Source organism: Cornus florida, unplaced genomic scaffold (assembly GCF_030987335.1).
Source record: "Cornus florida cultivar Cherokee Brave unplaced genomic scaffold, ASM3098733v1 CherokeeBrave_3.0.0_Hap2_Chr09, whole genome shotgun sequence".
Classification (NCBI taxonomy): Eukaryota; Viridiplantae; Streptophyta; class Magnoliopsida; order Cornales; family Cornaceae; genus Cornus; species Cornus florida.
The window spans coordinates 77657092-77678520 of NW_026775579.1; the positions used below are offsets into that span (position 1 = coordinate 77657092).

The following is a 21429-nucleotide window of genomic DNA, read 5'->3' on the forward strand; positions in this document are numbered from 1 at the left end:
ATACAGATGGGAGGTTTCAACACATATAAGTGCCAACATCTCCTCCCCAGGCAATGTGGGACATCACAGCCTAGCCTTTGAAGATTTCTCCAAACCTAATAGGAGTTATATTCAAAAAATCAGTCAACTACTCAGAGCCTAATTTTTCTTCAGCTGTACTAATCACCAAACCTCTTCCTTTTTCACTCCACACACTTTGGACCCACTAACCAAAGATAAAGCCTCTCTGCAATATCATCAATCTGGTATATAAAATGGTAAAACAAGGCCATGCAAAAAGAATGAAAATGAAAAATCCTTCACTGAAAAATCCTTCATTGGACTTCAACAACACTATTCCAACTCATTTTGGAATATAACTTCAAGACAATCACATCTAACAATATAAAGCAAAAGCCATAGTGTATATTATGGTCTCTTTTTCCTACTGTAGAAACAAACTTTGCTTTCCAATTTTCAAGTTGTTTCTTTTTATTGCTCGAGTTGACGTAAAGTCATGTCACAGTTTGTCCATAAATAAATTGAATGCACGGGTTTTAATTAACATACATTCAACTGTCTAAATTCAGAGAAACAAACTTTCTGGCCTAATACCTTAAAGGAATTGCAAAAATAATATTTTCATTTGCTAAAAAAGGGCAAAGGAAAGGAGGGAAATCATAATCTTTTGATATTTAAACCACAAATATTTTTAAAATGTTTATAACCCAATTTCTCCATTCAAGTTACCCAAAAAAAAGGTGACTTCTCAAAACTCTTGATAGGACTTTCACATGCATCATAAAAAAAATACAAGAATAAGAAGTCACCATGCCCGAGCACTCCCATCAGAATTAAAAGTGCTCAAGGATTCTCATCAATAAACACAGAAAAGAAAGCAGTTTCACAAGATTGCATAGTCCAGTTAACCGGACCATTACTTATACCAATTTGGGTCATGAATCCATCAGGCATGATGAACAGATTGATGTGACATGTCATCAGTTTCCTTTGAAAACTTATAACAAATATCAAAAACTACTATTTTTCCTGTATAAAAACACTCTATTCCTTAAGGAAATATATTGACTGACAATGGGCCTAAATCTCTGACTAAAGAAAATGGATATATTCTTAAAACTCACAAAATATAAACTAATAGGGAACAAATGACTTGTAGCTTCCAAATTCTCCTTTTCCAAAATTAGCAGGCTCAACATAATTCTCTTGGTAGAATTCTTAAATTAGAAAATTTCTAACTATCTTAGAAACCATTCTTCCACAAGAAACATAATAATATAGCCTTAAATTACAAAAATTCCTAATTATATTTCTCTTTTCCTCTTCTCCAAAAGTAACATTGAAAAATGTGCAACACATGTATGCAAATCGCAGCCGTTCCCCAACACTTGAACTTCGACATAATTGTCCTTCCTAAAAGGGCACCAAGCCACAGTTTCAAAGTATCTCAAAAATACAGTATGGTGTCATATTCATGCCAGGATGCTTTGAAAGCAGGGTGATAAAAAAATTTTCTTTTTTTTTTTTTTTTGGTTAAGATTTCATAAAACGTGCTCAAAAGGGGAGTGCTCGCAGAAGAATACACAAAACACCAAAGGCGACAGCTAAAGCTTTAAGCTATCCACAAAATCTAAAAGATCCCCCAAAGATGTACAATAACACCCGTTAACCCAAAAAAATAAAGTATGCAATATACTATATTAGAGATAGCGAGATGATAAGCCAGCAAGAATAAAGCTAGACCTTTTGTTTGATTTTCTAAAAGACGCCTTACCTTATAACAAGTGATTACCTAATAAGGATGCTTTTGTAATACTTTAGCACTTACATAAAAAATCAGATACCCTATTATGCTAATAACTTCATATAAAAAATTTGAAAACGAACTTTCCATGAAAAGAGTAATGACTGCTTTTCCTTTAGTTGATAACTAACGGCGACAGTATTGTCTTTTTCAAATCCCTATAAGAGGTTCAATGTACAACTATACTATGTTCCAGAAAGAGAATGAAAGAAATTTGCAAACAATTGCAGATATGTTGAAGTCAAAAATCAATTCAACAATATACTACCATTTACCAGGCCAGAGAGCATCTTCTTTATCCAATTTCCTGGAATTAGGCAGAATAACATTTTTTTCTTTTGTTGACAGGTAAGCAATACGCTAACAGTGCTGTGGGGGGATAAACCAGATCCATGGCGCATTCATAGAGAAAAATGAAAGAAAATGAAAGGGAACTCATACAGATACTTTACTCTCGTCTCCCCTAAAAGAAACAAAAATTAATAAAAAAGAAGAGAAAATCATACGATAAGCAGATTTCTCAAATAAGTAGTACAGTGAACTTGACGGTCTTTGTTTTAGCTTAAAGATCATCTCCACCAACTAGCCGCTGAGCTGATGCTGTCTGTGATGATTATAATTGATGTTGTGGTAGCTTCTCATGTATTTTGACGCTTTTTTTTCGGTAAGCTATGCTGATGCTTTTACACCAAACAGTCTATGACATAATATATATATATATATATATATATATATATATATATATATATATATATATATATATTTAATCAAGCAATCATTTGAGAGTTTTGACATACATTACATGCAAGTCAGCCAACACATTCCCCATGAAATGCCTAACCGAAAAATAATAACAACATACATCCAAAAAAATGTGTTATTTAGTGATGTATTGTCAATGTGGCAACTTTTACACATTAGGTTTCATTTTGTAGCAGCCTTTCCAAAATTAGTACCACACTCAATGAGAGACAAGAGAAAGAAGAAGAAGAGAAGAAAAACACAGATAAAAGAAAGAAGTAACAAAAAAAGTGATTATTCAAAAAGTGATTATTCAAAAAGATAAAAGGCAATAAACCAATTAAAAAGGTTCTAATCTTGCTAGAATATCCACTCCATAGTTCATTAAATATTTACAAAGTAGATGAAAGAAGAAACACAAATAATTATAAGACTACATTTAAATAACCAAAGCTTACAAATATATTCACCTTTTCTGTACGGCAATTTGGATCGCAGCTATGGTTTATAAACCGCCCCAAATTTCCTTTAGCACATGCATCTATAACCTGAAGAAAGGGAAAATGTGGACGTTATATTAAAAATGAATTATGGTAGTAAAACCAAACAACAATAAAGTTATTTGTACAACTTTTAATCGATAGTTCAACGGAATAATAGAGCACATAACACTTCCCAGGCACGTACAGCAAGAAGGCATCACCGTAAAGTCAAATTGGAACAAGAAAACGTAATACTAAACACAAAAGACTTCCCAGTCATCGAAAGAAGATTCAGATTGCAATAAGAACAACTAATACTAAATAAGGCAATATAAGTAACTTAATGTACCACTATATGTACTATAAGGCAACAAGAAATGCATATATAAAAAAGGTAACATGTGAGTCTTTTCTTCTGTTAGGTCAATATGACATCATTGGCAAATTCTGTACCGAACAGAGTCTGTAATCTTTGATTTCAAGTTTGTTTATATATTTCAAAAGTAGTAAGTTGAGCTACCTCCATCAAAGGGAAATATGAAATTTCAAAAAAGGAGGGGGGGCATTCACCAAAATAGAGTTTCATATCCATGAGTTCTCAGCATTATACATGTTTAGGGTTCAAAACAAACATGTTTTGATCTTAAAAAGAAGTTTTGGATGCATAAAAGCTGCTTTGAATCGCCATAAAAGTTGCTTTGAATCGAAAAACCTACTTGTCAGAAGTGCAGGGAGTCCGACCTATAAAAGCATTGATCATCCCTCACTGGGCTCGGTTCAATCAATCAAACCCAAGTTGGAACAATCAAATATTGTGCAAAGGCAGTTTCCATGAAGGATTTAAACACCTAAACCCTAAACTTTTCAACTTCAAAAATCTATCAAGGCTCCTATATTTTCACCAACACATATTGACACAGGCAATTACATTAAGCGTATAGAGATATATCGAGTGCAACCTAGCAATCGATTGCTAGAATTTTTTATTTCATTCATTATTACATCTAGATGGTGAGTGTTCTTCTAGAGTATTAAGCAACTTCAATCCAAGTACTCCAAGGAGTTCAGTACAAATCAATCCACGCTCCCTACAAGGTTGGGTGATTAGAAGAGGAGACGGATGTGAAGAGAGAATTGTGTGACAAATGGGTTCATAGAATTTGAGCAGAGTTTGTGGAGGAACATTTGGCACGATTCTGGATATGAGGTAAGTGATTCTAGGACCTTTCTTCTATAGTTGATTTGATCTGCTTGAACTAGGTCTTGTTGTATTTCCCCAATGAAATTTTTGCATAAAATAGGTGTTCTTGTGTGGCATGATTTCTATATTTCAGCAGTATAATACTTTTTAGGTTTTTGGTTAGTTTAAGTTTAAATTTCTGTTTATTTATATTATTTAAATTTTAAGTTTTTGTTAAAGGTAAATAATTTAGTTTTTTGAGACCTATTCATCCCCCTCTACTCTAGTATGGGCTTTTGCGTTCTTTGAAATACCATAACCTAGAGTGCCAGTCCTTCTCTCAAAAGCACTATATTGCTAACAAAAATTATGAAGAGAAATTAATACCATTTCTATCATCTCCTGTATCTATCTTTTGATAAGTATCATCTACTATATATACGCCAATGAAAAAAGAACACTACTTTATTCAAATTTGCGACACATATAGCTAACGATCGAGTTAACTACAGAGAGAAATGGTTTAAAATCCGTAGTTTATACATGTTTAGGGTTCAAAACTTTATTCAAATCTGTAGTTTACTCAAATGGTTTGAGTACATTCACCAATTCAACAGCTGCATTCAAGGCATTCTTCCAGTGGTGGGCATTCGCCTATGCAAACACAGCAGCAGCAGTCCTCAAGGTGTTCAACGTCGTCAGGGGACGTTGTCATAACCACGAAATGGGAAACATTCGATGCCATCCCAGCTTCCACTTCGACCACCAATGAACCGGCACATCCCAAATTCAATTGGGATTTGCTGCTTTAAGTAGGTAAAACCAAGTATATGTTGTGATGCGTGGATGTGTGTTTTGGACTTGTCTCGAGTTGGTTCAGTGTCTATTCTCCATTCTTTTCTGTATTTAGATTTTGTTTGTAACCCCTTTCACCTTGTCATTCATCAGTTCAAACAAATAATGGGGTCACTACGATAGCAATTACTTAATATTACTTTGTAATTCTCATTTTTCTCTTGGTCATCCTCCTTAAATTCATCGCGATGTATGCTACTGGTATTGATAGTGAAGATGATTCCTTATACTTGAATTTTATAATTGAGAAATTAGAGTTGCATTTTGAAATCCAAGAATTCTTGACACGTGATTAATTCTACTTTTGGGCTGATTCTTATGAAATCAATAACACAGTAGACTCAGTAGTGGTTGATGATTAGTGATTAGTGATTATCTTTATACCTTGCTTCCTCTTAAGGATAAAAATGACAAGAAATGGAGGGCAATGTAAGTGTAACAGATTTATAATCCAATAACCAAGCCATCATATAATGGACTGACAAACTCTCTGTCCCAGTGTAATATTCAAATAAGAGGGGAGGTCCCTATAATTATGACAAACCTCAAGGGAGGTAGCTGTTTACCCAAAAAATAAGGGACAACCATGAAACCAGATGAAAGAACCTAACAATCTGAAGTCAAAGCTTTTTCTACTAAAACCAATTCTTACCACATCTCAAAATTACCAACACTTCCAGAAAAGTCTTTGAATTAACAATAACATATTTACATATCCAAAGCAACCGTTATCACACCTAACAAACATCTTTCCCAGAAAGACACAGTAACTTGTTTTAAGAGCATCATCTACATTTCCCAAAACTAATATACATGCGTGCATAGAGAGAGAAAGGATATATTCACTGAATTAGGGGGGAAATTAATGAAATGAAAACAACCAAATAGTGTCATAATATATTAAATTACAAGCTCATTGGACAATTATTAACAATATGTGACTATAATATGATTACTGTTCAAAAAACAATAAAGAAGCTCAAATTGCTAACCTCACTGCCATTCAACGTCATGAAGTAAAAATGTTTGTGACCCTTTGCAGCATACTCCCTTTGACGTGCCTCATAAGCATGCATATCAAGCACCTAAACCAGGACATATTGGCAATCAGAAATCAAGTTCACTAACGAAAAAACACACACTCAAAAGCACATTCACAGCCTGAAATTCATTGAAAGAGAAACATCATTAATAATTAAAAAAGCATCAAGATGTAATTTAGGTCCAGCTGGATTTGTGCAAACAACCGAAGCAAAGTTCGGGTGAGTATCAACTCATGCAGAGTATCCTTCTTACAGTGACATGACAATCTGGGGATAAATTCCTATCCCCTACAGATTTTCTTCCTTGTACGACGTTACTGAAACAGATTGTCCAATTTTAACCCATTAACAGAAGTAAGAACCTCCAACTTCATCTTTTTAAATTGTTCCAAAAGAATGAAAATTTGAAAACTACCTAAACATCCATCATTTAGTCTGACATAGTTATAAAAGATAAAAAGTTTCGAACCCATTAAAAAAATTGCTATATTTAAGATTAATATTTGGTGAAAGCATGATAAAATCATGAGCCTGAATACAGTAACCGGATCCCCAAAGACACTTATGTTTATATAAACTGAAATGTTTCAAAAGAATGTGCAAACTACCTCCCCAACATATTCAATAAGAAACTGTCCTCTAGAGATATCTTCTTGCAACTGCAACCCATAACCCTTCTTTCCACATCGAAACCACATCAATTTGGCATATTTTCGTGTCTGGAACTGCAAGGAAAAAGTTTAATACAAATTATGCTCCTTGCATACAAATAAAACCAATGAATATAACAAAGGGATCACTAATCCGGTAGAAGAGTATGAAGTACCTGTTGATTTGTACAAAGCCCCCCACATGGGCATGTCCCTTTAACACATTCGATGTTAAGCATCCGATTCAAGCATCCATCTCCACAACCCATTCGGCCATCTGAAGGTTGTTTGCAGTGGCAAACCATTATCTGGTAAGAATGAATTAAACACAAGCAGAAAATGAAAAAATTATTCACAAATTATTCAAGAAATATAGCTAGCCAAGATCTTAAATCACATGAGACAGAAAAATAAATAGAGAACGAGAGAGAGATAACAGTCGGACCTTTTCATACTACATATATATCTACATCTATAATATCTATCTATCTATATCTATCTAAATCTAGATTATATCTACATCTATACTATACTATACTACTATGAAAATGTCAAAAGGTTCTTTTTTTATATATACATTTTTAAAATATATAACTAATCACATATTTACATCCCTAATATTTCTATCGTCCTATAATTTATTTATTTAATATCTTTATCTCTCTTTTCAGATTCCCTCTTCAGTTGCGGAGAGGATTGAGAGGTTGCAGCGTAATTTTCTGTGGGGGGGTAGAGGTGAAGAGTGTAAGTTTCATTTGGTGCGTTGGGATCAGGTTTGCAAGCCAATTCGGAATGGTGGGTTGGGTCTCCGTAAATTGGTGCCTTTTAATAAGGCCCTCCTTGGGAAATGGTTGTGGAGGTTTGGTGTGGAGAGACATTGGCTTTGGAGGAGGGTTGTGGCTTGTCGTTTTGGGGAGATGAGAGGAGGATGGTGTTCATTGGAAGTTAAAGATCCTCGGGGGGTGGGGGTTTGGAAATTTATTCGGAAGGGTTGGGATGAATTTTCCAAGCACATTCGGTTTCGTCTTAGAGATGGGAGGAGGATTTGTTTTTGGGAGGATGTGTGGTGTGGTGATGTTCCTCTCGCTCTCGCCTTTCCTCAGCTTTACAGGATTGCTTCGGATAGGCAAGCCATGGTAGTTAACTGTTATCATCTTGATAATGGGAGACTGGTTTGGGATGTTCGATTCAAGCGTTTCTTTCAGGATTGGGAGATCAAGGAGGCCATTCGTTTCTGGGAGCTGTTGTATCGCCAGAGAATTGTGGAGGAGGATTCGGATTGTTGGTCTTGGGTTGCAAACTCCAAGGGGCGTTTTGAGGTGAGGTCTTTCTTCAGGTGCCTCTCATTTGATCATGGAGTCCGTTTTCCTTGGAAGTCTATTTGGAGTTCCAAAGCTCCTCTCAGGGTAGCTTTCTTTGTGTGGACTTCGGTTCTGGGTAGGATCTTAACCCAGGATAATTTGAGAAGGACAAGCCAGGTGGTGGTCAATCGTTGTTATTTGTGTCTTCGTGATGAGGAATCTGTGGATCACCTTCTCATTCATTGCTCTTTGGCTAGAGAGTGTTAGGATTTGATGCTTGGCTTATTTGGGTGTTCTTGGGTTATGCCAGGATCCGCTCGAGGGTTGATTGAGCCGTGGAGAGGTTGCCCTGTGGGGGCTCACAGTCAGGATGCGTGGAGGGCTACACCGCTTTGTGTGTGGTGGTGTATTTGGCTTGAAAAGAATAGTAGATACTTTGAAGGAAAGGCATTGTCAATTTCGGTCCTTAAATTCTCGATTCTTTCCACTCTTTTTGTTGGGTTTCAGGGAGAGATCATAGATCATTGGAGGAAATTGTTGACTTTTTGGCCTCCTTGAAGGCTTGAGACCTTTGGGGTCTTTTGTATTTTCTTGGGATCTGCTCCCCTTTTAAGTGTTTTTTAATAAATTTTTATTTCTAAAAAAAAAAATTGTATCTATTTATTGACCTATTATTTTTTGTTTTTTATATACATTTTTAGAAAATATCATCAATCACACATTTACATTCTGAATATTAATACTTCTATTGGCCTGTTATTTATTTATCTATTATTTGTATTTTCATAAACTTATTGTATATTTTATCTATTTATTGGCCTATTATTTATTTGTATTTTCACACTAATTAATGAAGGACTGTTCATATTACTAACCATCTAACCTCTTCGGCATCCAATAAGAAAACATTCTTGAAGCTATTGACACCAAGAGGCGGTCATTACACCCTTTGAGTTGCCCACTAATTCGATTGTTATACAACCCACAGTCTACAACTTCTTTTTCCATTTATACACACGGATCATTTTATACTCACATTAGAGACCGCAACTTGGAACAATGACAACCCATCGACTCAAAATTCAATTACCAGCAAGTAGATTCAACATCCATTATCCATGGATTCACTTTTCTTTCTTTATAGAATTTTATTATGTGTTTAATCCTCAAACTTTGGTTGCTATGTAAATGTTGCAAACGAAAGACACTACAAACCGGAAAAAAAAAAATGAATCTTGCGCTTTTGTTGTTTCTCATTCCTAATTAAAAGGTGCTAAAATGAACCAAACTTTTGAAAAATCTCATTTGAGAGAAGATTTTACATTTATTCAAGGCACCCAAAAGTCTACATTTACTTTACAAATGATATAAAGTCTTCTAAACTCAGGTTAATTATGTGAAAAAAGTTAATAAGCAGCAAAATGGTAGCTTGAATATAAATATATAAAAATATTCCATTTAATCTTTCCTACTGATTCAATTGGTAGAAGACTTCCACCATTGAACTTTTTCTTCAGGTATGCTACTTTTTTTTTTTTTTTCAAAGCCAAATTATCACAAAAAGAAGCCTCTATAACCTCAAAAATCCACAATTTCTCCCATAGATTTACAATTAAACCCATTAACCCAAAAGAATAAGGAACTAAGAATTGAGAATTTAATTGCTCAAATAGACGCCTCCTTCCCCTCAAAGGATCTCCTATACCTCACCCTCCACAAGCCCCACCACAAACATAGAGGACCAGCCATCAAAGCTTCTCGGGCTTCCCACCCCCAAACTAAGCATCCCCGCCAAGCCTCGGGCATGCTCGATTCTAGAACTTAATACTGATTTCTTTTTTCAATTGGTGATCTAGATATTTCTAATTATTAATATTGTTGACTGAAGGAACTTACCAAAAATATATATATATATTGTTGACTGAAGGAACTGTTTGGTAAAACAATATTGGTACAAAATATTTTTTTGCAATTTACAGCTTTTATTGATCACGGGCACCGCATGTGATCTTTTACTAGCATTTATATGCATGTAGCATCATTCATGTCACTCAAAAGATCACACTTCAGTTACCAATCACTAAAACGAAATTTACTTAAAACCTTAATTTAAAATTAACAAACCAGCTACAGTGCAAGCCTCAAATTTTAGGACAATACTTCCTCTTGACATGTGAGAGAACAGGTTATTAATTTGGAATATGAATAGATAAAAGTGTGTGGCAGTGACTTCACAGTATTTTAAAAATATAGAAATGGATGACATTGGCACAAAAAGTACAACTAAGGCAGTGGCAGTGAATTCACAGTACTTTATAAAATATAGAAATGGATGGCATTGGCACAAAAAGTACCAACTATCGCAAAGCAGTTGCATGTTGTTAGCCACAATGGAACAAAAGGAGGGTGTCAATGTCCCACTGGTAAGATATACTTCAAACCGAAGCAAGATGCAACTCAATTTATATGACGAAAAGCAAGGATAATGGAGAGAGAGAGAGAGAGGGTTCTTGACTCTCAACGTGGAGAAAAACAAAACAAAACAAAACAAATTTATCGACAAAAAAAGAGTGAAAAAAAGAATGCAAAACCACTAGCACAATAAAAGATACCACATATGCTATTCAATGCAAACCATGGATGGCTTGAATGTCCACAAGTTGAGTGTAGACCATTTCCACAAAAAGAAAAAAGGAAAAAATAACATTGGTTATAGACTCAGTTGTGTGAATGGACATGCTCCAAAACACTAAACAAGATCACAAGAGCTGGGACCACCTCACACGGAATGTTCTTGAGAAGAAAATAAAAAAACAGAATGGTAGTAACTATAAATACAAATTTCAATCATAAAAAACCATCATGGTCATCATCCTAACCTTTATCCCATACGGATCAAGTCAGCCATATGAATTCTCTTTTTCCATTCTTTCCTATTATACACCAAGTCTCCCCTACAATTTAATTTTTTAAAATCATTTGTATATACTTCATCCCATGTAAGTTTTGGTCGGCCTCTTTGTCGCTTACCTAAAAGGAAAATAAATCTTCCTCTTCTAATAGGTGCATCTTCGGATAGTTGTATACGATCATACCACCTAAGTTTACTTTCTCCAATTTTATCATGAATAGTCGTTATTCCTAGTTTTTCCCTCACCGTCTAGTCACTGCTATTATTCATCGTAGCATCCTTATTTACGCTACGTTGTTCCTGTTTCTTTTTCAACACACTGCTCCTTACAATATAGCTATAGCCTAATAAAAATCATGTAGAATTTTATTTATTTATTTATTTATTTATTTAGTTAGTTAATATTTGTTTGTCACATAGGATACAACTAGCTTGTCTCCATATTCTCCACTCTACTCCAATCCTACTTCTACATCACCATCTATCTCCCCAACTTTTTTTGTAATATTGACCCTAAATCCCAGAAGTAATTATATTTAAATAGTAATATTTATTTTTCATGAATTTCAATCATAAAAATAAATTATACAAATGCAAACTAATTGTAGAAATGCACACAATTATAGAATTTCATTGGAAGTTTCAAACTCTTCCACCACGACCACCCCTCCGGGGGTTATTTCTAATATCAAATCATTTTCCCAAAGTGGGTATTTTCAATTGATCAGCATGAATAATACCACCGCAGGTAGAACTTAAACGCTTGTGCCCATTGCTCTGACAATTATGATGTTTTGAATACAATAATATTTTACCAATGAAAAAGAATAATGGAGCCTAACCATTTCCATTCCATGTTAGTCCCACAACATCCCATTGAAGAAATCAAGTTTTCAGAAACATCAACCACACCCAGCAATGCTCAACAGATTTCCAAGAATCTCTAAGCAATGACGATGTCTAGACCATGTCCAAAATGACCAAACTAACCCTTAAAATCATACTTACATCATGCATCAGTCTTTTTACTCATTTTGTCATCATATTAGACAGATTAAGTTCTTCCTGAACTCACTGAGAATAGTATACAATGCTACCAAAAATAAAATTTAATTACATCACAAGTCTGCAATTCAAATTTAGTCAGGCATTTACCTCATCAATGGTTTGAGTTTTACGGCTACGGTGCAAAAATAAATTTGACTTGACAAGCATCCACGAAGACTGTTGGGAAACTGCAATGCATATTAAATCCATGACAGAGTCAAAAGAAAGACAGCATATCATATAAAGTCAAATCTTTAAAACTCCAAGTCATGTTCCAGGAAAGCTATCTCTAGCAGAAATCAAATACCTGTTGATTGCTTGCGTTCAAACCTCTTGGAATTCAAACGGGCATCACAAGCATCTTCCTCACAAGAGGCATCTGATATTTCCAATTCTGCATTAATTTCAGCATTTGACTTCTCTTGAGGGATTGAACAGTCATCAAAGGCATTATCCATGTTGTCCTTGCAGATCCTTCAATATAAATCACATATAACACAATAAGCACTTTTAATGTGCATTATTAAAGAATCTTTAAAACATATTGTTAGTTTCTGACAGAAGAAGATAGCAATTTCTTGTTCACATTAGATTAGGTATATTCCTAGACTTTTGTTTCAATATTTAGTACAAATGAATTAATTAGCTGTATTGTAAATATTATTTAGATAACAGATCAATGTTAAAAATTTAAAATGTTATTATAAAAACTTATAACTCAAGATTATAAATTATAAAAAATTATAAACTTGACATAGAGAAAGCAAATGATCATGTGAATTGGAATTTCCTGCTTTATTTGTTACAGAGAATGGGGTTTGGAAGTAAATGCAGGAAATGGATTGAGACTTGTCTCTCGTTTGTCAAGTTTTCTGTTCTTGTGAACGGGTCTCCTGCCGGCTTTTTTGGGGTACTCGGGGATTAAGACAAGGAGATCCCCTGTCGTCTTTCCTTTTTCTTATTGTCATGGAGGGCTTAAGCAGACTTATGCGCAAGGCAGAGGATCTTGATCTTATTAAGGGCTTTATGGTGGGAAGAGATCCTGCCCATCAGATGGAGATCTCTCATTTACTTTTTGTGGATGACACCCTGGTTTTCTGTGATGCTGATGCGTCTCAACTTGGATATTTGAGGTGCATTTTGGCCTGTTTTCAGGCTGTTTCTAGTCTGGAGGTCAATGTGACTAAAAGCGTGCTTGTTCCGGTTGGGGATGTTCAGGATATCTCTTCTTTAGCTACAGTCCTTGGGTGTAGGGTGAGTTCTTTTCCTATTCAGTATTTGGGTTTGCCTTTAGGGGTTTCTTTTAGAACTGTGGGAAGTTCGGACCCTGTGATTGATAGATCTGCGAAGAGATTGGCAGGATGGAAAAAGCAATATTTGTCTAAGGGGAGGAAGATTACGCTCATAAAGAGCACTTTATCGAGCCTTCCCAAATATTTTTTATCTGTGTTCCAAATTCCATGCTCGGTTGCTAATAGGATTGAAAAAATTCAAAGGGAATTCCTTTGGGGCAGAAGGGGAGAAGAGTTTCAGTATCATCTTGTCAATTGGGAACACGTTTGCAAGCCTTTGAAGTTTGGTGGTCTTGGTATCAGAAGACTGGTTCCCTTTAATCAAGCTCTCTTGAGTAAATGGCTGTGGAGGTACGGGAAGGAAAGACATCGCCCATGGCGAAGGTTTGTATCATGTCGGTATGGGGAAGAGAGTGGAGGTTGGTCTACTCATCCGATTTCTCTCAAGGGAGGAGTAGGGGCGTGGAAATTCATTTGGAAGGCCTTTATCTAGTTCATTTCCCAGTTTATACAGTATTGCAGTTGATAGACATGCCTACGTAGCCGATTGTTATCGGCTTGATAGTAGTGGGGTTACGTGGGACGTGCACTTTCGACATTCTTTTCAGGATTGGGAGTTGGACGAGGTATGTGTTTTTCTGGATTTGCTGTATCGACAGGAGGCAGTTGGCAGAGAAAGTGATGATCTGACATGGATTCCCTCTTCCCATGGTCGCTTTGAAGTTCGATCCTTATTCTTATGTCTTTCTAATTTTGATATCGTTGATTTTCCGTGGAAGACCATCTGGCGCTCTATGGCTCCAACTAGGGTGGTATTCTTTGTATGGACCGTTGTATGAGGTAAGATCCTGACGATTGATAATCTAAGGAAAAGAGGCAATTGTTTAGTTAACTGGAGTTGCCTATGCAAATAAGATGGTGAGTCAGTTGATCATATTCTCATGCATTGTCCTGTGGCGAGAGACTGTTGGAATCTTATCTTTGGCCTATTTGGTATGCATTGGGTTATGCCTTGTTATCCTAAGGATTTGATTCATGTTTGGAGAGGATGCCGCGTGAGAAGTGATGTTCGCGATTATTGGAGAGTTGTACCACATTATGTTTGGTGGTGCTTATGGAAGCAGAGGAATGGTAGAATGTTCAAAGGGAAAGAGTTGTCTACGGCGATTTTGAAACTTTACATCATTCGCTCTCTTTTCAGTTACGTGAAGAGGAAGTCATGCTCCTCTTCAAATGATTGAATCATTTTTTTGGATTCTTTGGGGCCTTAAAACCCCGGTTCCACTTTTGTATAAGGGATGCGTTCCCCTCTTGAACGCCTTTTTATATTCAATTATTACTTATCAAAAAAAAAAAAAAAAAAATTTATAAACTCAAGATAAGTGACTACCATTGCTGGTACCCAAATTTAGATGAGAAAATAAGCAGATTAATGTCACTGTAAAACTATGTCAAATCTTTATGAAATTTTCTTACTTTGATATGAAACAAAAATAATGAGAAACAAAGAACTAGAATAACAAAATACAGGATCGTCAAGGGATGATTAGAATGAACTTGTGCACACATTGAAAATGAGAAATATTGAAATAACTTGTCTACAAGAAACTAATTGGGAAAAGACAACGCTAGAGATTAAAAAGATACAAAAATAAATAAAAAATCGGGAGAGAATAAAAATTGCATTAAAAATAGTATTAAACATAATAAGTGTTTATGAACCACATGGAGTACCATATAAAAAAGCAAAAGAGATATTTGAAGGTCACTAGATGAAACAAAAATATATATATCATTTCATGAAAGTATATCTATAAGAGGTGTCTTCAATGGATATATACAAGGAAGTTGATTGAACAAGATACACATGAATTCATTTAGGATGTGATTTTGTAGAAAGAAAAAGAAAAGGAAAACAATTCTAGAAATTGCAAATGCATATGACCTACAAAGAGAAAATACTTCTAAAGAGAGAGAGAGAGAGAGAGAGAGAAAGCAAAACATTTAATAACATTCAAGAGAAGCATGAAAGAAAAATAAATTGACTACTATTTATATGGAAGGAGGAGAGGGTCGCACATATGGAAATATTGTACGGTGATTATTTGCCAAATATATATATATATACATTGTAAGGTGATCGAGGAGAAGTCACACAAACTAATATTGAATACAAACTGGATGTAGTTATCAAATAGTTTAATATCAAAGGGCAAGAAAAGGATATCTGAACAAAAAGAAAGAAAATAACTAAAAGGTACAAGAGGCTAAATTTAGAGACAAGTTACTAAAAGAACAGCAATAGAACTTGAATGACAATGTGAATAATTTATAGTCAAAATTAGCATAACATATTAGAAATCTCAGTAAGGGACAACAAAAGAGACCAAAATTCAAATTGAAGAGATTTATAAGGAAATGACGTGGGTTCAGTGGGTTATTCCCAGGTCTTCCAGAGGCTTGGTTGAGGCTTGGAGAGGATGTACGGTGGGGGCCCAAGTTCATGATTTCTGGAGTGTCACGCCTTTGTGGGTCGGGTGGAATTTATGACTTGAAAGAAATAGAAGATCTTTTGAAGGGAAGGAGAACCCTATTGGCGCGCTGAAGTTCTCCATTATTAGAACTCTTTTTTGTTGGGTTCTAGACGAAAATTGTAAATCTATGGATGAAATAGTTGATTTTTTGGATTCCTTGAGAGTTTAGAGGCACTATTTGGCCTTGCGTAGTTTTTGAGGGATGCGTTCCCCTTTTGAACACTTCTTAATACAAATTAAATTATCAAAAAAAAAAAAATGGCTGTGGAGGTATAATGACTTGACACAGTTATTGATACTAGAGAAGAAAAAAGGTTTCAAAGAATGGAAAAGAGTAACAGGAAAAACTAAGTGATGGCAGATTATATCTGGCAGTACTCAATAAGAAGAAGATGTTCTTGGGGTTATCAGATTTCAGAGGGCACTCCATGATAAACATGTGGAGACTTTAGATTTCATCAAGTACCAGTAAGGTAAGTGTTGGAGAATATCAGGCGAGATGAGGTGCTCCAGGAAATGGATGGTTTGAACTTTGAAGTGATCAGTTTGTAAGGTGTTAATGGCTGCAATTTGCTTCTCTAGAAGTGTATTTGGGCCACTATAATACCTTTCAAGGTGGCTTTTTTGCTGTTTAGCAATTCATGGGCAGATAGTGACCATTAATAACTTAGCAAAGAGAAGTAAATTGATTAGCTATTGTCATAGTTGTTAAAGGCTCAAGGCGCACTAAGGCGCCAAGGGCCTCATGGAGCCTAAGCGCAAGGCGCAGTATAAGGAGCGTGTATATAATAATGCATATATTATTATATATATACTCATAATCAAGCTGTAATTGCAGTTAATGTAAGTAGTGATCCATAAATTTATGAATTTTGTCAAATATTTCATAAGGTTAAACAATACGGTATATGATATAGAACCTTTTAATTTAGTAGTCAATAAATAAAAAAGAAAATGATATGAATAAATGATTAAAAAATACAAGGTGCGCCTTTTTTTTAGCCTGGAGCTTACTAAAAAGCGTGAGCCTGAGGGCTTTATGTGAGCCTGATTGAAGGGGCATGGCCTGTAGTAGGTTGAGGCGCTCTGGTTGAGCCTTGATGAGCCTGGGGCTTTTTTGGAGCCTAGGCGCGCCTTTAACAACTATGGCTATTGTGCTGAATGTGCAAAAATCCAGAGGAGACAGTAACATACTAATATCAAATGCTTATTCACTATAGGTGGCAGGGGAACAATAGTGTCGGCATTCTCTTTGTTCAGGTTCAATTGGGTGTTTGGGGTGTTTCCCAATTTATTGGCAGGCTTTGTAACATGAACTCTCCTATTCTCTTTAATGCACCCGTATCAACATGACATGTCATGGTAATAGGTATGAGATATGTATCTGACACGAGCCAAATTAGACACATCAATCCAGATGATGGAAGAAGAAGAAGAAAAAGCTCAAACATAATAGCATAGGAGGGTTCCTTTTCCTAAAATAGAAGGAAACTCCCATTTACCACATCCCATTTATTGTAAAACTCTAAACAAGTATATCATTACATTAAAAAAAATAAATTAATAACATCATTGATTACACTATTATATAACATATAATGTATTTAAATATATAGGAAGCTTTCACAAACCCATGTCCAACTTTGAACATATTTCAAATCAAGTCCCCAAATCCTAGAATTTGGGATCCAAGGAACTCCAACACTTAGATAAATGTACGTATACATAACCGAGTCCATATAACATAGGCGGCAAACTTGGTCGTCAATCGAAGAAAAAACAAAGTAGGCACCCAACAAGGAGGAGGAGGAGGGGGGCATTGTGCAGCGTATGGGGCATTTTTGAAGGGAGAGGACACATGTTTTCTTAGAAGGTGGAGGAGTCAATCCTAGGAAGCAAAAATACTTCTCCTAGGGCTATCATGGGCATTTTTGAAGGGAGAGGACACGTGTTCTTTTAGAAGGTGGAGGAGTCAATCCTAGGAAGCACGGATACTTCTCCTAGGGCTGTCGTGGTAGTATATGACGCACATGGGGCTAGAAGTGTCCTGAAATTTGAATATTTTATTGTTTTTGTTAGACACGCCATGGACATAGCTTGGACATGGCTGGACCATTTTTAGGACATGGCAGTGTAGTTTTGTAATTATTTTTCTTAGAAGAACAAGATTCAATGAAATTTCAAATATATTATGGATTATTTAGAAAAATAATACAAAATTTTAGAAAATAACAAGCATCTAGCTCTAAACTCCAACGTAGTGATTTTCTTCGTGATTATATGGATAAAATGAACAAAATTTATTAATTTTACATATAGAATAATATATTAAATTATTATTTTTTGGCATGTCCATGCCATATCTGTGTCCTACATTTTCTGAGATTTGTTGTATCGTTGCGTCCGTATCTTATTGTGCCTGTGTCCGCATTTGTGCTTCCTAGAGTCAATCCAATGGCTAAAGAGCCATAGTTTAAATTCTTCATTCAGTTGTAGACGGGGAGAGTTGACTGCTCCCCTGAGAGTTTTTCTATGGATTAGATTCTAAATTTTTTCCAAGGGTTAGTTTTTTTTTTGTTTTGTATGCATTATATGTACTTTAATACACCCCCTTCTAACTCTTTGAAAATATTATATACTTATACTCATTTATCAGAGGTCGAGGGGAGAACTACCATCCAGCCTTGGGATAAACTGTTCTTGAAAATTTAATAACCTCCTTCACAACCTAACCTAAAGAAATAATATATATATATATATATGTATAACAAATTCTTCTCATACCTCACATATTATGGTGATGTGTTGGGACCAAGTGTAATACAAACTGTAGGGTACATGTTGCCATGTACTACAGACTGCTCGTGAAGATAGTTATAGCAGAGGAAACTTATCTTGTATTTGATTGGAACTCCCATAGGGCTTACCAACTTGACCAAAACAGCAAGAAACGTATTATCTAAAAAACATATCACGTAGTTTCTAGCTTTCTAAATTAATAGAACATTCACTACACTGAAGTAAGAAAAGCATGACGGTATACCATTTACAATGAGTTTCATCAATGGAATCTGCAAGCGTAGCTGGTATACGCCTCCATTTATAGCAATCATCACAACACACCCAGGCATTCCGGAGCGGTAGACATTGGTTCCCTAAGGCACTCGGCACCAGCTCTGAGTTAAACGTTCCTTCAGTTGGACTTATGTTGCCAGTTTTGGGCTTTCCAAGATCATCTAATGTATACAACAAAAGTTTAGCTAAAATCAGTTTCAATGAGCAAGACAAAAAAATCTGTGCTCCAAATGTGTAACACTTAGAAAAAAAGGAAAGAAAAAGGCAACAAAATATGAAAGGAATTCATGACTAGACAAAGATACTTGATTGAGTATGTGATCATCAGTTATAAACTATTCGCACCTGTTTCTGGGTGAATATCAGTTTTGCATAGCTCAAAATCGCCTTTTTCTTTAATTTTGCTCTTATTAACTGACTTCACAGGGCTTTTCTTCTGTCCAGAAGCATTTTCTCCCTTGCTCTTCGCTAAATCAGGCACTTCTGACTTGCTCTTGGTGACTCTCCTAGCTTTTGAACTTTTGGGAAGTTTTTGCCCCTTTGATTTAGTGGAAGGATGCAATTTGCCAGAAAACCAAGATTCTGGTGACTCAAGCGCGACACCAGGACTGGAATATAGATCGATTTTAGTGACACTTTCAACTTTCGAAGTCTCAAAGGAGACTCCAAAGTCGGTCACTCCTGACAAAGGCAATGGTTCCCTAGAAAATCCCTCACTGCTTGAGGTGTTTCCAGAAGCATTACTAGTGGTAGCTGAAATAGAAGCCTCACTAGAGCAAAAACCGTCTCCCTTCTCCCTATGTCCACATTTCTCCAATACTCTAGACTCTGGACCAGGTAATCCCTCTTCCATACTGCAACTATATGCCTGATGAAGTTTGTCTTTCTTCTTTCCTTTCTTCCTGCTCACCTGTTGCAGATTCGAACTTGTAACATCTCGATGAGTAACACAATTTTGCGAGGAAATCAGAACACCATGCAAATCTTCTTGAACTTTTCCATTTAGTTGAGAATCAGGAATTAGGTTGATCACTTCTGAATCAGGTGAAGTTCCTGGATCTAGATATCTGTTATCAACTGCCTGATGATCATCTGTAGCCTTTCCAGCCGACTTTTCATTGACCACAGTGGTCTCCAAGTCCTTATCTGCAAGATCGACATCATGAACAGAAACACTAGGTGACATTATCCAATTTCCAGGGTTCCCGTTACATTTTTTGAGATTGCTGATCCCAAGCACCTCTGGCTCTGATTTAACTTCAACATCATTTGCTAAGTTAGGAAATTCTATATTGCTTCCCCAGTACCCTTTAGGACAACTATCAATGACAGGAACTACATCCGTCACACAACTCTGATTCACTTTGTTCCCCAGTTTAACCTTCAAACGAATGGTTGTAGATGAGGCACAGCTCTTTCCGTTTGACCTTTGCAAGCATCCACCTGACTCATTCTTATTCTGCTTTCCTTTTCCACGACCATTCCTTAAATTTCGTGATTTTTTATTCTCAGTTTGACTGACTTCAAGCCCAATATTCTGCTCAAAAACCTCTGATATTTTCCCCAATAATCCCCAAACAGAAGAACGAGCTCGTTTGCATAAAAAACTTCTTCTTCTTCTCACCACCTTCAGCAAAGTCAAATCTGACAATGGTTCCTTGTTGGCTGCTTTCCTGCATTTTCTTCCAGCCTTTCTTGTCTGAGCCTTTTGTTTTGATTTACTCATGCGAGTACTCCTCTTCCGAGGAGATGAACAACTACTGTCTGGACATTTTGACTCAGATGCACCATCAAGATTAACATTACCATTTCCTTCATTATCTCCCCATCCAAAAGATTCATCAATGCTGAGAGAGTTAAAATCACCAGTAAAAACATCGTTTCCTAAAATATCTGATTCAGTGAAGGACTTTGAAGAATCATTATTAGTAACACATAAGTGTTCAAATGATGGCAGAGAGACTGGTAAATCTTCAATGGAATTATAAGGATCCATGTAGGACGATCCTTCCATAAAATTGCATACATCCTCTCCTATAGGTGATATCTCGGTGATCATATCAACCTCAATACACTACAGTTAAAATATGAATAGCGAGCACAAAAACCTAGGAGCCTTTATTGCCAGGTGCACTAGGAGCCATGCAAAGTCGCTCGCCTGACAAAGGCAATACGTTAATTTCTGAAAATAGTGAAAAAGAACATATATATCCTTGAGATAAGAAATATATATCACTTTGACATATTTATGACCATGGACATAGCTTGGATAAAATAGAGAAGTCAAAAGAGAAATGACAATTCTGCAAAGGCAAATACAAGTTGTAAATGCAAGTACTTGTATTCAATTATAATAATATAATATAGCTAAAACGTTAATAACTTAATACCTGCCAAAAGATGCACAAAATCCAAGCCAAAAAAAGATCAGATTCAAAATCTAAGAAATCATACACGTCCATGTATGAAGTTCAAAAAATCACTACAACAAATTCAGCTTGCAGTATCATCATA

The 21429-nt window shown here is 35.7% G+C and overlaps 1 protein-coding gene across 1 annotated transcript in view; it reads right to left on the minus strand.

Annotated features, from left to right (window-relative positions):
• The window catches only part of LOC132274488 (histone-lysine N-methyltransferase ASHH2-like), a 41955-nt gene that overhangs the window by 19612 nt on the left and 914 nt on the right, over positions 1–21429 (minus strand). Inside the window, exons 2-9 of the mRNA XM_059775756.1 lie at positions 19261–21073; positions 18884–19076; positions 12322–12488; positions 12123–12202; positions 6932–7063; positions 6714–6830; positions 6055–6147; positions 3016–3093 (exon numbers count right to left, since the gene is read on the minus strand). Of these exons, the coding sequence (XP_059631739.1) occupies positions 3016–3093; positions 6055–6147; positions 6714–6830; positions 6932–7063; positions 12123–12202; positions 12322–12488; positions 18884–19076; positions 19261–20974 (2574 nt within the window). The 5' untranslated portion in view covers positions 20975–21073. The remainder of the gene's footprint in view (positions 1–3015; positions 3094–6054; positions 6148–6713; positions 6831–6931; positions 7064–12122; positions 12203–12321; positions 12489–18883; positions 19077–19260; positions 21074–21429) is intronic.